This window comes from Leptodactylus fuscus, chromosome 5 (genome assembly GCF_031893055.1).
Source record: "Leptodactylus fuscus isolate aLepFus1 chromosome 5, aLepFus1.hap2, whole genome shotgun sequence".
In the NCBI taxonomy this organism is placed as follows: Eukaryota; Metazoa; Chordata; class Amphibia; order Anura; family Leptodactylidae; genus Leptodactylus; species Leptodactylus fuscus.
In genome coordinates this window covers 16,321,381-16,339,142 of record NC_134269.1, presented here as the reverse complement: position 1 = coordinate 16,339,142, position 17,762 = coordinate 16,321,381, and the positions used below count along the sequence as shown (strand labels likewise).

At 35.2% G+C, this 17,762-nt stretch overlaps 1 protein-coding gene across 1 annotated transcript in view; it reads left to right on the top strand.

Moving 5' to 3' along the window:
* Window positions 1–603: 603 nt before the first annotated feature.
* LOC142202396 (complement C3-like) overlaps window positions 604–17,762 on the top strand; it is a 59,233-nt gene continuing 42,074 nt past the window's right edge. Inside the window, exons 1-12 of the mRNA XM_075272491.1 lie at window positions 604–668; window positions 1,011–1,200; window positions 2,735–2,897; window positions 3,210–3,280; window positions 3,394–3,485; window positions 4,012–4,091; window positions 4,183–4,270; window positions 4,911–5,013; window positions 5,184–5,304; window positions 6,799–6,914; window positions 8,339–8,485; window positions 8,811–9,023. Coding sequence (XP_075128592.1) covers window positions 604–668; window positions 1,011–1,200; window positions 2,735–2,897; window positions 3,210–3,280; window positions 3,394–3,485; window positions 4,012–4,091; window positions 4,183–4,270; window positions 4,911–5,013; window positions 5,184–5,304; window positions 6,799–6,914; window positions 8,339–8,485; window positions 8,811–9,023 — 1,449 coding nt within the window. The remainder of the gene's footprint in view (window positions 669–1,010; window positions 1,201–2,734; window positions 2,898–3,209; window positions 3,281–3,393; window positions 3,486–4,011; window positions 4,092–4,182; window positions 4,271–4,910; window positions 5,014–5,183; window positions 5,305–6,798; window positions 6,915–8,338; window positions 8,486–8,810; window positions 9,024–17,762) is intronic.

The following is a 17,762-nucleotide window of genomic DNA, read 5'->3' as shown; positions in this document are numbered from 1 at the left end:
GAGGTCACATGATTTCGGCAGCCAATGGGTTTTTTCAATTTTTTTCACTGCCTCCGTTGTCGTAGTTCCCGTCCCACCTCCCCTGCACAGTTATTGGTGCAAAAAAACATGCCAGGGAAGGTGGGAGGGGATACAAATTTTTACTGCGTATGCGGCCTGGTATTCGATTGTGAACGAATACATCGAACGCCATGATATTCGATCGAACGGCGTTCGCTGATCTCTATATGTGATCCTTCTCTGCTTTCATGTGAAGGCTACGATCTTACTCGACTCTTGTGAACCAAAGTTTGGACTCGTTCAAATCTAAAGTTTTTGCCATATTTGGGTCAAATTCAAGTAATTAACATGGTTTGCTTATCTCTAGTAATGGGCGGACACTTCTGACCCTACTAAGGTCATGTTTTATCATAATCCATTTCCTTGTTGATGTGCCATGGGACATTTTAATCCCTGTTGATGGGAAGTGCCTGGCTCTATTTGTATACCGCACCTTAGCAGCACAACCACCTGCTTTACATACTGAGGACTATTTATATGGGCAGAGGCCATCGGGAAGTTCTACTATGTAACCTGGCCAGAATCAAGGAGACAATTCTGACCATGGGGTATCAAATACTCTATCTGATTTTGCTATACTTTTTGGGCGAGTCCTATGGACAACCACGGTGAGTATGGAGAATTTGGCTTGATGTGTTAATATTCTACATTCTATATTCTATCTAAACCATATCGATGTGAATGTCCACCAGAAACTCTTTCGAGATTTTTAGTTTTCTTTCATAGTTGGACAGGACGAGAGATACATGGCTGCAATGTCACACTTAGATATGGGTGTTGTCTAGAATTGCAGGTCCACTAAATGGAAGTGAGGTGCAATACTGTATCCAACCTATGGGCAAGGGGGTGGTATTTTCTATTTTTTTTAAGACATTCATCTTCATTAGTACAGTGTATATAGCACTACAAGGCTACAGATAATGGTAAGAGTATGGGATTGTTGTCCACAGATGTGTCCTGATCACTCCCAGTGTGCTCCACGTGGATACAGAAGAAACCATCATGGTCTCCATAGAAGGATCGACTTTCTCGTCTTTTGAGATCATAGTCCAGGATTTCCCAGAGAAGAGATTTATACTTGCTCAGAGTCAGATTTCTCTCAATAAAGACAATCACTTCATAGGAAAAGCGACAATAAAGGTAAAAAATTATAATCATCTACCCTACGATAACGAGATCGTCCCACAGTACTTCCCTGTGCCTAACCTTCCTTCTACTTATATTCGTGTATTTCAGTCTTACCTCATTCTATTTTCCTTCCTTTCTTCCTATTTCATCAATCCATTACATACTCCTTCCCTTCCCTTCCTTCCTTCCTTCCTTCCTTCCTTCCTTCCTTCCTTCCTTCCTTCCTTCCTTCCTTCCTTCCTTCCTTCCTTCCTTCCTTCCTTCCTTCCTTCCTTCCCCCCTTTTATTCCAATTACATGTAACTTTTCTCTTTCTTTCTTCTTAACATCCCCCATATTAAATCTAACTACCTTAAAAATTTTCTTCCTTCTCTTCTATCTCCATTTCTTCCTTCCTTTTTACTTCTTTATTTCTTTCTCTTAACTTCATCCACATTAAATTGCTCTCCTAACTTGCTCTCTTCCTCTCTTTCTTTTTTTTCTCTCTCTCTCTTTCTTTCTTTCTTTCTTTCTTTCTTTCTTTCTTTCTTTCTTTCTTTCTTTTCTTTTTTTCTCTTTCTTTTTCTTTCTCTTTCTTTTTTTTCTTTCTTTCTCTTTTGTTATCCTTTCTTTTTCTCTCTCTCTTTCTTTCTTTCTTTCTTTCTTCCTTTTTCTTTCTTTCTTTCTTTCTTTCTTTCTTTCTTCCTTCCTTTTTCTTTCATTCTTTTTTTCTTCCTTCCTTCCTTCCTTCCTTCCTTCCTTCCTTCCTTCCTTCCTTCCTTCCTTCTCTCTCTCCTTCCTTCCTTCCTTACTTCCTTCCTTCCTTCTCTCTTTCCTTCCTTCTCTCTCTCCTTCCTTCCTTCCTTCTCTCTCTCCTTCCTTCCTTCTCTCTCTCCTTTCTTCCTTCTCTCTCTCCTTCCTTCTCTCTCTCTCCTTCCTTCCTTCCTTCTCTCTCTCCTTCCTTTCCTTTCCTTTCATTTCCTTCCCTCCCTCCTTCCTTCCTTCCTTCCTTCCTTCCTTCCTTCCTTCCTTCCTTCCTTCCTTCCTTCCTTCCTCCCTCCCTCCCTCCCTTCCTTTCTTCCTTCCTTCCTTCTCTCTCTCCTTCCTTCCTTCCTTCCTTCCTTCTCTCTCTCCTTCCTTCCTTCTCTGTCTCCTTCCTTCTCTCTCTCTCCTTCCTTCCTTCCTTCTCTCTCTCCTTCCTTTCCTTTCCTTTCATTTCATTTCTTCCCTCCTTCCTTCCTTCCTTCTCTCTCCTCCCTTCCTTCTCTCTCTCCTTCCTTCCTTCCTTCCTTCTCTCTCCTTCCTTCCTTCCTTCTCTCTCTCCTTCCTTCCTTCTCTCTCTCCTTCCTTCCTTCCTTCTCTCTCTCCTTCCTTCCTTCTCTCTCTCCTTCCTTCCTTCCTTCCTTCCTTCTCTCTCTCTCCTTCCTTCCTTCCTTCTCTCTCTCTCCTTCCTTCCTTCTCTCTCTCCTTCCTTCCTTGCTTCCTTCTCTCTCTCCTTCCTTCCTTCCTTCCTATCTTCCTTCTCTCCTCCCTTCCTTCCTTCTATAACAATGATACCACCTTTTCAGATTCCATCTCAATCGGTTGAAAAAAACAGAAAAACGAAGCAATTTGTTACGATCCATGCGAGTACTTCGGGGTGTTCTCTGGAGAAACACGTCCTCTTGTCCTTTCACAGCGGCTACATCTTCATCCAGACTGACAAGCCCATCTACACCCCGGCATCTAAACGTATGAGATATAGTCATACCATACAGAAGTATATAGAATATCATATATAGAAATCACCTTCATGTTACGTAGGACCAGCTTACTCATAGGCAATGTCATACACTTAATCGGTCAGTAGTGGCGCTATTCTTAGAAAAGGTAAGGCCTTCTATCTAATCTCATCCCCTTGTACTAGAGATATCCACAATAACAGTTGTACCATAGACCTCCAGATGGTTGTGACTCTTTGTACCCATTGTAGTATTATTGATAGGTTGACTAGGATTAGTTACAGATTACGTTGACTACACCATAACCTTTCATGTCTTCCAGTTCTGTATCGGATTTTCCCACTGAATAACAAGCTGCAGCCCGTCAATACTTCTGTGACAGTGGAGTTCCGGGTGAGAAGGGTTCGGATAAGTGGTAGGACAGGCAATTGTCTAAGTCGCAGCTTAGACAAAATAAAACCAGTGGACCAAATTATAACGCTCCATTTTTTTCCATTTTGTTCTAGAATCCAGATGGAATCATTGTGAAGAGTGAAACATTTAAACCTGACACATATGGATTTGCCTCAAAAACTAATGATTTGTCAGAGTTGGGAAGGTAAAAAGGGCATCTAGATGGCTCCACCCCGGCCAACACGACCCAAAAAGCTCCCTTACTTTATATCACACGTTCCGACCCATCATGGGTTCTACTGAACCAGTCAAAACCATAGAGTTCTATAGTAAGTCCAACTCAGTAGGACTTCTGAGCTTCTGGGATAAGTGAATAAGTCGCTCTTGGGGAGGGGGGTAAGTGGGCAGTTACTGTATGGTGGCACTTACAACATGGGGGGCAATAAGTAGGTAGTATACTGTATGGGGGGCTAGTAAAGTGGTCAATACTATGCGGAGGTCAGGAAAGGCCAATAAGAGGCAATATACTGTATAGGTGCCAACAAAGTGGGCAATATACCATATAGGGGTGAGTAAGGTGGGCGTTAAACTATGTGATGGCCCAGGAAAGGGAGTGTTACACTACATGGGGGCCAGTAAAGTGGGCTTAATACCATGTGGGAGACAAAATAAGGGAGTTATACTTGGGAAAGGTCTTCCCCTTGGTAATAACTAGCTGATGTTGTCTACAGTCTGGGCACCTGGACCCTCTTGGCCAAGTATGAAGGCTCATCAGAGAACTTTAGCACCAACTTTGAGGTGAAAGAATACGGTAAGAGGATGACATTAGCAGAGAATTTGTCTTAAGTTTACGGAACCTCACAATCATTCACGACGGCGTTTCTTTCTCGTCATGGCGGTAGTTCTACCGAGCTTTGAGGTCACCATAAAGACGAAGAGAAGCTTCATGTATCTTGAAGAGGATTCCTTCCCATTGACTATTAATGCACAGTAAGTATCTTCAACAACTCTTTTAAAATCTATTATCCAAAAAGTTGCGGAAGATTTTTACAAGTTTCGCCTCCAATTACTGTATAGAGCAAAAACTATGGATGAGGGAACGTTTGACAAATCATTTGACTTCAGCTTCCTCCAGTTTGGACCAAAAGTTTGGGTTGGCTCCAAACCAGTAATGAAAATTGCCTCAAAGAGTTATGTATAACACTCGGAGGGTTCCTAGGATTTTATATTACGCTTTTCTAGCTTCTTAAAGGGATTCTATCATTAGAATCCCATATTTAACCACTAACACGTAGGAATAGCCTTAAGAAAGGCTACTCTTCTCCTACCTTTAGATGTCTCCTCCGCGCCACCGTTTGGTAGATATTCCCGATTTTCTTCGTTATGCAAATGAGTTTTCTTGGCGTCCTCTGTTGTGCTTGAAAACTCTCCAGTGTCTTCTCATCTTCCTTTGGCACGCCTCTCCACCGTGTCTTCTTCCGGCGCCGTTGTCTTCGGGATCTAAATCCCAGACTTGCGCATGTCTGCGGCCATTTTCTCGTGGCCACTTACACGAGCGTGCCATATACTATACACTACATGGTGTACTATATACACACCATGATAACATGTAGCTATTCATATCCTCTAGATACATCTATGGGAAACCAGTCTCTGGTAAAGCCTTTGTACTATTCAGACTGAAGAAGGGACAAGAAGAGAAAAGTCTCACAAGGTCTCTACGAAGGATCGAGGTACTGAAATATCTGGAAAACAATGTCATGGTGCACTTCATTTACATACAAAGAGATAAATCTCACCATTACCCAAAAGTCCCTTTTCTCATAAAAAATGGCAGGATTTTGCTCCTTTTAAGGCAACACATGAGTCCCAATCCATAGCCCTTTGTTCTGTTTTGTACTAGATTGTTGGTGGAAGTGGAGAGGTCAGTCTGCTGAGAGGAGATCTGATGAAGGACGTCATGCATCCTGATGATCTGCTACAGTACAGACTCCATGCTTCTGTGACTGTCGTAACTGACTCAGGTAAGAGAAGTGTCCGCCCCGCGCTACCATGTAGATATTCCAAATCTATGGTCTACAGGGAAGCAGATATGAAAATGGGGAACAGAGGAGATGATCAGATAAAGAAAAGGTGCGTACAGAAGAGTGGAATGTATATGAAAGAAGGGAATGGATACAGATACAGATATACACTCACCGGCCACTTTATTAGGTACACCTGTCCAACTGCTCGTTAACACTTAATTTCTAATCAGCCAATCACATGGCGGCAACTCAGTGCATTTAGGCATGTAGACATGGTCAAGACAATCTCCTGCAGTTCAAACCGAGCATCAGTATGGGGAAGAAAGGTGATTTGAGTGCCTTTGAACGTGGCATGGTTGTTGGTGCCAGAAGGGCTGGTCTGAGTATTTCAGAAACTGCTGATCTACTGGGATTTTCACGCACAACCATCTCTAGGGTTTACAGAGAATGGTCCGAAAAAGAAAAAACATCCAGTGAGCGGCAGTTCTGTGGGCGGAAATGCGTTGTTGATGCCAGAGGTCAGAGGAGAATGGCCAGACTGGTTCGAGCTGATAGAAAGGCAACAGTGACTCAAATAGCCACCCGTTACAACCAAGGTAGCCAGAAGAGCATCTCTGAACGCACAGTACGTCCAACTTTGAGGCAGATGGGCTACAGCAGCAGAAGACCACACCGGGTGCCACTCCTTTCAGCTAAGAACAGGAAACTGAGGCTACAATTTGCACAAGCTCATCGAAATTGGACAATTGAAGATTGGAAAAACGTTGCCTGGTCTGATGAGTCTCGATTTCTGCTGCGACATTCGGATGGTAGGGTCAGAATTTGGCGTCAACAACATGAAAGCATGGATCCATCCTGCCTTGTATCAACGGTTCAGGCTGGTGGTGGTGGTGTCATGGTGTGGGGAATATTTTCTTGGCACTCTTTGGGCCCCTTGGTACCAATTGAGCATCGTTGCAACGCCAAAGCCTACCTGAGTATTGCTGCTGACCATGTCCATCCCTTTATGACCACAATGTACCCAACATCTGATGGCTACTTTCAGCAGGATAATGCAATGCCATGTCATAAAGCTGGAATCATCTCAGACTGGTTTCTTGAACATGACAATGAGTTCACTGTACTCCAATGGCCTCCACAGTCACCAGATCTCAATCCAATAGAGGAGCATCTTTGGGATGTGGTGGAACAGGAGATTCGCATCATGGATGTGCAGCCGACAAATCTGCGGCAACTGTGTGATGCCATCATGTCAATATGGACCAAAATCTCTGAGGAATGCTTCCAGCACCTTGTTGAATCTATGCCACGAAGAATTGAGGCAGTTCTGAAGGCAAAAAGGGGGTCCAACCCGTTACTAGCATGGTGTACCTAATAAAGTGGCCGGTGAGTGTATAACCGATAGATACAATGTTTCAGCTCTGAATAAAGTCAATTAAAAAGGGACACAAATGTAATAAGTCTCTTTACGTCTCTCTCTTTGCATTACAGGTGGGGATTTGGTGGAAGCTGAGCTGGGGAACATTTTTATAGTAAAATCCCCCTATAAAATCCTCTTTACCAGGACCCCTAAATATTTCAAACCTGGATTGCCCTTTGATCTCACGGTAGGTGGCGTCTTGTCCTTTATTTTACCATATACCATATCATTAAAGGTCTATTCCCCTCTTGGCATTCATGGCTGTGTCCATAAGATAGACAATAAATCCCTGATAGGTGAGGGTCCCCCTCTGAGACCCACATCATTGTCAAAATCTATATCCCCATTCATGGCCAAAGGTCTTATGGCCCCACAGTATCTATTCACTCACACATTGATACTTATACACCAATATAGCCAAGACTACCTCGAAGTTCTATACAAGAGAATTGAGAGACTAACACGTGTGTGGTCACTTGAGAGATGTGAGACTCCCAACCATGGGATATTTATGGCATGACCTATGGATATGACCATAAATATGAACACGGAATTACCCCTATAAAGCTCGTTTATCACAATAGACACTTATCTATTGTCTTACATGGGACCGCTATAGACGGCTGTCTTCTAAGTCCCATAGAAGTGAATGGGGAGTTGGCTATAAGAGCACACACCTCTCCATTCACATGGGACACTTGTGGACCACCATTATGGTGATCACTAGTGGCCCACAGTTGGGTTCCTGACACTTTTTGTCTCTCTCTATGGGTCAAGGCAGCATCCTTCATGGATAACTGGCATATCAGACCAAGGATTATCAACCATCTGTACATAAAGACGTGCCCACCATTTGTGTGAATACAATTAAAGGCAACAATGTCCCACAGAACAAACTCAATACGATATTGCGATATACTAGCAAAACCCTTGACTCGTTGCAATTCACATCATGACCACATGTAGGATAGACATCTCATGACTCAATATCACAAAATCATACTTTTTCTCCAAAACGAGTCATCTTGTACCAAACATCTTCAGATATGGTAAGGAAAGGTAAGAAAGGACAGATCTATATGTAGAGTATGGAATAGCAAATTCATCACAGAAGGGAGAGTCAACCACTAACCATTCTCCATTGAACTGATAGTTAAAGGGTTTGTCCAAAATTGCATTTTATCCCATTTTAGCTTAGGATAGACCATAAATGCCTGATCAGTGGGGGCCGAGAGTTGGAACCCGGAACAATCAGCCACTTCCAACGCCCATTCTTATACACAATACATCTGTCCACTGTATAGTGGCCGATCCTGCATCTGAGCCCCCATTGAAGTCAACTGTAGTTAAGGGGCCCATCTGACAGAGCTTTCTGCTTTCGACCCTACATTGGGTATAGGACGGGTGTTGGAAGCAGCCCCTTATCGATCAAATATCTAGGACCTATCCTGAGGATAGCCCATAAAAATCTCCTTCAAGCAAGTATTTTACAATAATGGAGGACTTTCCATTTCCATTATGTAGATAGGATGGATTAAACATAACTTTGCTTATGGGTTGATAAATCACTTGATTACTATTACTGGTATATCTTTATGTTCCCTCATCTAGGTGATGGTGACAAACCCCGATGGTTCTCCAGCAGGAAATATCATGGTGGTGGCAGATCCTGGAGCAGTCACAGCTAAGACTCAATCCGATGGCACAGCCAGGATAATTCTCAACACGGACAGAAATGCCAGAACGTTGGATATAACCGTAAGTAATACAGAGTTGCTGGAACATATCAACCATGTTCTTCAATTCTTTTTTAAATACTTTTTGACTTAGGAGCAACATGGTGGCTCAGTGGTTAGCACTGCAGCATTGCTGCGCTTGAGTCCTGGGCTCAAATACTACCAGAGACCACATCTGCAAGGAGTTTGTATGTTCTCCCTGTGTTTGCAAGGATTTCCTCCAATACTCCAAAGACAAACTGATAGGAAAAAAAAATGTACATGGTGAGCCCCATATAGGGCTCACAATGGACAAAAAGAAAAATACTTCTTGACTTTATTGTTTAGAACACAAAAATCTCTTGCAGGTGAAAACAGCCGAGTCCGTGCTAAAACCCACAGAACAGGCATCCGGGAGACTCTCAGTGGAAGCCTATAAAGCATCCAATGGACAGAAAAATTATTTACACATCAGTATTGACAATGATCTGCTGCACCGCGGAAAACAAGTCTTTGTGAAGTTCATCATCCAAAATAATAATGAAGATATTCAGAAAAAAATACAACAATTCATCTACCTGGTACACAGAATAGTCAAATATTGATTACACCTATGTATGAGAATATAACTGCTATAATACTACTCCTATGTACAAGAATATAACTACTATAATACTGCTCCTATGTACAAGAATATAACTACTATAATACTGCTCCTATGTACAAGAATATAACTACTATAATACTACTCCTATGTACAAGAATATAACTACTATAATACTACTCCTATGTACAAGAATATAACTACTATAATACTGCCTCCTATGTACAAGAATATAACTACTATAATACTACCTCCTATGTACAAGAATATAACTACTATAATACTACTCCTATGTACAAGAATATAACTACTATAATACTACTCCTATGTACAAGAATATAACTACTATAATACTGCTCCTATGTACAAGAATATAACTACTATAATACTGCTCCTATGTACAAGAATATAACTACTATAATACTGCTCCTATGTACAAGAATATAACTACTATAATACTGCTCCTATGTACAAGAATATAACTACTATAATACTACCTCCTATATACAAGAATATAACTACTATAATACTACTCCTATGTACAAGAATATAACTACTATAATACTGCTCCTATGTACAAGAATATAACTACTATAATACTGCTCCTATGTACAAGAATATAACTACTATAATACTACTCCTATGTACAAGAATATAACTACTATAATACTGCTCCTATGTACAAGAATATAACTACTATAATACTGCTCCTATGTACAAGAATATAACTACTATAATACTACTCCTATGTACAAGAATATAACTACTATAATACTGCTCCTATGTACAAGAATATAACTACTATAATACTACTCCTATGTACAAGAATATAACTACTATAATACTACCTCCTATGTACAAGAATATAACTACTATAATACTACTCCTATGTACAAGACTATAACTACTATAATACTTTTCCTATGTACAAGAATATAACTGCTATAATACTGCTCCTATGTACAAGAATATAACTACTATAATACTACTACTATGTACAAGAATATAACTACTATAATACTGCCCCCTATGTACAAGAATATAACTACTATAATACTACTCCTATGTACAAGAATATAACTACTATAATACTACCTCCTATGTACAAGAATATAACTACTATAATACTACTCCTATGTACAAGAATATAACTACTATAATACTACTCATATGTACAAGAATATAACTACTATAATACTGCTCCTATGTACAAGAATATAACTACTATAATACTACTACTATGTACAAGAATATAACTACTATAATACTGCCCCCTATGTACAAGAATATAACTACTATAATACTGCTCCTATGTACAAGAATATAACTACTATAATACTATTCCTATGTACAGGAATATAACTGCTATAAATACTGCTCTATGCACAAGAATATAACTACTATAATACTGCTCCTATGTACAAGAATATAACTACTATAATACTACTCCTATGTACAAGAATATAACTACTATAATACTGCTCCTATGTACAAGAATATAACTACTATAATACTGCTCCTATGTACAAGAATATAACTACTATAATACTACCTCCTATGTACAAGAATATAACTACTATAATACTACTCCTATGTACAAGAATATAACTACTATTATACTGCTCCTATGTACAAGAATATAACTACTATAATACTACTCCTATGTACAAGAATATAACTACTATAATACTACCTCCTATGTACAAGAATATAACTACTATAATACTACTCCTATGTACAAGACTATAACTACTATAATACTTTTCCTATGTACAAGAATATAACTGCTATAATACTGCTCCTATGTACAAGAATATAACTACTATAATACTACTACTATGTACAAGAATATAACTACTATAATACTGCCCCCTATGTACAAGAATATAACTACTATAATACTACTCCTATGTACAAGAATATAACTACTATAATACTACCTCCTATGTACAAGAATATAGCTACTATAATACTACTCCTATGTACAAGAATATAACTACTATAATACTACTCCTATGTACAAGAATATAACTACTATAATACTGCTCCTATGTACAAGAATATAACTACTATAATACTATTCCTATGTACAAGAATATAACTGCTATAATACTGCTCTATGCACAAGAATATAACTACTATAATACTACTCCTATGTACAAGAATATAACTACTATAATACTGCTCCTATGTACAAGAATATAACTACTATAATACTACTCCTATGTGCAAGAATATAACTACTATAATACTGCTCCTATGTACAAGAATATAACTACTATAATACTGCTCCTATGTACAAGAATATAACTACTATAATACTACCTCCTATGTACAAGAATATAACTACTATAATACTACTCCTATGTATAAGAATATAAATACTATAATACTGTCCCTTATATACAAGAATATAACTACTATAATACTGCCCCTATGTACAAGAATATAACTACTATAATACTACTCCTATGTACAAGAATATAACTACTATAAAACTGCTCCTATGTACAAGAATATAACTACTATAATACTACTACTATGTACAAGAATATAACTACTATAATACTGCCCCCTATGTACAAGAATATAACTACTATAATACTGCTCCTATGTACAAGAATATAACTACTATAATACTATTCCTATGTACAAGAATATAACTGCTATAATACTGCTCTATGCACAAGAATATAACTACTATAATACTACTCCTATGTACAAGAATATAACTACTACAATACTGCTCCTATGTACAAGAATATAACTACTATAATACTACTCCTATGTACAAGAATATAACTACTATAATACTGCTCCTATGTACAAGAATATAACTACTATAATACTGCTCCTATGTACAAGAATATAAGTACTATAATACTACCTCCTATGTACAAGAATATAACTACTATAATACTACTCCTATGTACAAGAATATAACTACTATTATACTGCTCCTATGTACAAGAATATAACTACTATAATACTGCTCCTATGTACAAGAATATAACTACTATAATACTACTCCTATGTACAAGAATATAACTACTATAATACTACCTCCTATGTACAAGAATATAACTACTATAATACTACTCCTATATACAAGACTATAACTACTATAATACTTTTCCTATGTACAAGAATATAACTGCTATAATACTGCTCCTATGTACAAGAATATAACTACTATAATACTACTCCTATGTACAAGAATATAACTACTATAATACTGCCCCCTATGTACAAGAATATAACTACTATAATACTACTCCTATGTACAAGAATATAACTAATATAATACTACCTCCTATGTACAAGAATATAACTACTATAATACTACTCCTATGTACAAGAATATAACTACTATAATACTACTCCTATGTACAAGACTATAACTACTATAATACTGCTCCTATGTACAAGAATATAACTACTATAATACTACTACTATGTACAAGAATATAACTACTATAATACTGCTCCTATGTACAAGAATATAACTACTATAATACTATTCCTATGTACAAGAATATAACTGCTATAATACTGCTCTATGCACAAGAATATAACTACTATAATACTACTCCTATGTACAAGAATATAACTACTATAATACTGCTCCTATGTACAAGAATATAACTACTATAATACTACTCCTATGTACAAGAATATAACTACTATAATACTGCTCCTATGTACAAGAATATAACTACTATAATACTGCTCCAATGTACAAGAATATAACTACTATAATACTACCTCCTATGTGCAAGAATATAACTACTATAATACTACTCCTATGTATAAGAATATAACTACTATAATACTGTCCCTTATATACAAGAATATAACTACTATAATACTGCCCCTATGTACAAGAATATAACTACTATAATACTACTCCTATGTACAAGAATATAACTACTATAATACTGCTCCTATGTACAAGAATATAACTACTATAATACTACTACTATGTACAAGAATATAACTACTATAATACTGCCCCCTATGTACAAGAATATAACTACTATAATACTGCTCCTATGTACAAGAATATAACTACTATAATACTATTCCTATGTACAAGAATATAACTGCTATAATACTGCTCTATGCACAAGAATATAACTACTATAATACTACTCCTATGTACAAGAATATAACTACTACAATACTGCTCCTATGTACAAGAATATAACTACTATAATGCTACTCCTATGTACAAGAATATAACTACTATAATACTGCTCCTATGTACAAGAATATAACTACTATAATACTGCTCCTATGTACAAGAATATAACTACTGTAATACTACCTCCTATGTACAAGAATATAACTACTATAATACTACTCCTTTGTACAAGAATATAACTACTATTATACTGCTCCTATGTACAAGAATATAACTACTATAATACTGCTCCAATGTACAAGAATATAACTACTATAATACTACTCCTATGTACAAGAATATAACTTCTATAATACTACCTCCTATGTACAAGAATATAACTACTATAATACTACTCCTATGTACAAGACTATAACTACTATAATACTTTTCCTATGTACAAGAATATAACTGCTATAATACTGCTCCTATGTACAAGAATATAACTACTATAATACTACTACTATGTACAAGAATATAACTACTATAATACTGCCCCCTATGTACAAGAATATAACTACTATAATACTACTCCTATGTACAAGAATATAACTACTATAATACTACCTCCTATGTACAAGAATATAACTACTATAATACTACTCCTATGTACAAGAATATAACTACTATAATACTACTCCTATGTACAAGAATATAACTACTATAATACTGCTCCTATGTACAAGAATATAACTACTATAATACTACTACTATGTACAAGAATATAACTACTATAATACTGCCCCCTATGTACAAGAATATAACTACTATAATACTGCTCCTATGTACAAGAATATAACTACTATAATACTATTCCTATGTACAAGAATATAACTGCTATAATACTGCTCTATGCACAAGAATATAACTACTATAATACTACTCCTATGTACAAGAATATAACTACTATAATACTGCTCCTATGTACAAGAATATAACTACTATAATACTACTCCTATGTACAAGAATATAACTACTATAATACTGCTCCTATGTACAAGAATATAACTACTATAATACTGCTCCTATGTACAAGAATATAACTACTATAATACTACCTCCTATGTACAAGAATATAACTACTATAATACTACTCCTATGTATAAGAATATAACTACTATAATACTGTCCCTTATATACAAGAATATAACTACTATAATACTGCCCCTATGTACAAGAATATAACTACTATTATACTGCTCCTATGTACAAGAATATAACTACTATAATACTACCTCCTATGTACAAGAATATAACTACTATAATACTGCTCCTATGTACAAGAATATAACTGCTATAATACTACCTCCTATGTACAAGAATATAACTACTATAATACTACTCCTATGTACAAGAATATAACTACTATAATACTACTCCCTTATGTACAAGAATATAACTACTATAATACTGCTCCTATGTACAAGAATATAACTACTATAATACTACTCCTATGTACAACAATATAACTACTATAATACTACTCCTATGTACAAGAATATAACTACTATAATACTACTTCTATGTACAAGAATATAACTACTATAATACTGCTCCTATGTACAAGAATATAACTACTATAATACTGCTCCTATGTACAAGAATATAACTACTATAATACTACCTCCTAGGTACAAGAATATAACTACTATAATACTACTCCTATGTACAAGAATATAACTACTATAATACTACTCCTATGTACAAGAATATAACTACTATAATACTGCTCCTATGTACAAGAATATAACTACTATAATACTACTCCTATGTACAAGAATATAACTACTATAATACTACTCCTATGTACAAGAATATAACTACTATAATACTACTCCTATGTACAAGAATATAACTACTATAATACTGCTCCTATGTACAAGAATATAACTACTATAATACTACCTGTTATGTACAAGAATATAACTACTATAATACTACTCCTATGTACAACAATATAACTACTATAATACTACTCCTATGTACAAGAATATAACTACTATAATACTACTCCTATGTACAAGAATATAACTACTATAATACTGCTCCTATGTACAAGAATATAACTACTATAATACTACTCCTATGTACAAGAATATAACTACTATAATACTAGCTCCTATGTACAAGAATATAACTACTATAATACTGCTCCTATGTACAAGAATATAACTACTATAATAGTACCTCCTATGTACAAGAATATAACTACTATAATACTACCTCCTATGTACAAGAATATAACTACTATTATACTGCTCCTATGTACAAGAATATAACTACTATAATACTGCTCCTATGTACAAGAATATAACTACTATAATACTACTCCTATGTACAAGAATATAACTACTATAATACTACCTCCTATGTACAAGAATATAACTACTATAATACTACTCCTATGTACAAGACTATAACTACTATAATACTTTTCCTATGTACAAGAATATAACTGCTATAATACTGCTCCTATGTACAAGAATATAACTACTATAATACTACTACTATGTACAAGAATATAACTACTATAATACTGCCCCTATGTACAAGAATATAACTACTATAATACTGCTCCTATGTACAAGAATATAACTACTATAATACTATTCCTATGTACAAGAATATAACTGCTATAATACTGCTCCTATGCACAAGAATATAACTACTATAAAACTACTCCTATGTACAAGAATATAACTACTATAATACTGCTCCTATGTACAAGAATATAACTACTATAATACTACTCCTATGTACAAGAATATAACTACTATAATACTGCTCCTATGTACAAGAATATAACTACTATACTACTGCTCCTATGTACAAGAATATAACTACTATAATACTACCTCCTATGTACAAGAATATAACTACTATAATACTACTCCTATGTATAAGAATATAACTACTATAATACTGTCCCTTATATACAAGAATATAACTACTATAATACTGCCCCTATGTACAAGAATATAACTACTATTATACTGCTCCTATGTACAAGAATATAACTACTATAATACTACCTCCTATGTACAAGAATATAACTACTATAATACTGCTCCTATGTACAAGAATATAACTGCTATAATACTACCTCCTATGTACAAGAATATAACTACTATAATACTACTCCTATGTACAAGAATATAACTACTATAATACTACTCCTATGTACAAGAATATAACTACTATAATACTGCTCCTATGTACAAGAATATAACTACTATAATACTACTCCTATGTACAACAATATAACTACTATAATACTACTACTATGTACAAGAATATAACTACTATAATACTACTCCTATGTACAAGAATATAACTACTATAATACTGCTCCTATGTACAAGAATATAACTACTATAATACTGCTCCTATTTAACAAGAATATAACTACTATAATACTACTCCTAGGTACAAGAATATAACTACTATAATACTACTCCTATGTACAAGAATATAACTACTATAATACTACTCCTATGTACAAGAATATAACTACTATAATACTGCTCCTATGTACAAGAATATAACTACTATAATACTACTCCTATGTACAAGAATATAACTACTATAATACTACTCCTATGTACAAGAATATAACTACTATAATACTACTCCTATGTACAAGAATATAACTACTATAATACTGCTCCTATGTACAAGAATATAACTACTATAATACTACCTGTTATGTACAAGAATATAACTACTATAATACTACTCCTATGTACAACAATATAACTACTATAATACTACTTCTATGTACAAGAATATAACTACTATAATACTACTCCTATGTACAAGAATATAACTACTATAATACTGCTCCTATGTACAAGAATATAACTACTATAATACTACTCCTATGTACAAGAATATAACTACTATAATACTGCTCCTATGTACAAGAATATAACTACTATAATACTGCTCCTATGTACAAAAATATAACTACTATAATAGTACCTCCTATGTACAAGAATATAACTACTATAATACTACTCCTATGTACAAGAATATAACTACTATTATACTGCTCCTATGTACAAGAATATAACTACTATAATACTGCTCCTATGTACAAGAATATAACTACTATAATACTACTCCTATGTACAAGACTATAACTACTATAATACTTTTCCTATGTACAAGAATATAACTGCTATAATACTGCTCCTATGTACAAGAATATAACTACTATAATACTACTACTATGTACAAGAATATAACTACTATAATACTGCCCCCTATGTACAAGAATATAACTACTATAATACTGCTCCTATGTACAAGAATATAACTACTATAATACTACCTCCTATGTACAAGAATATAGCTACTATAATACTACTCCTATGTACAAGAATATAACTACTATAATACTGCTCTATGCACAAGAATATAACTACTATAATACTACTCCTATGTACAAGAATATAACTACTATAATACTGCTCCTATGTACAAGAATATAACTACTATAATACTACTCCTATGTACAAGAATATAACTACT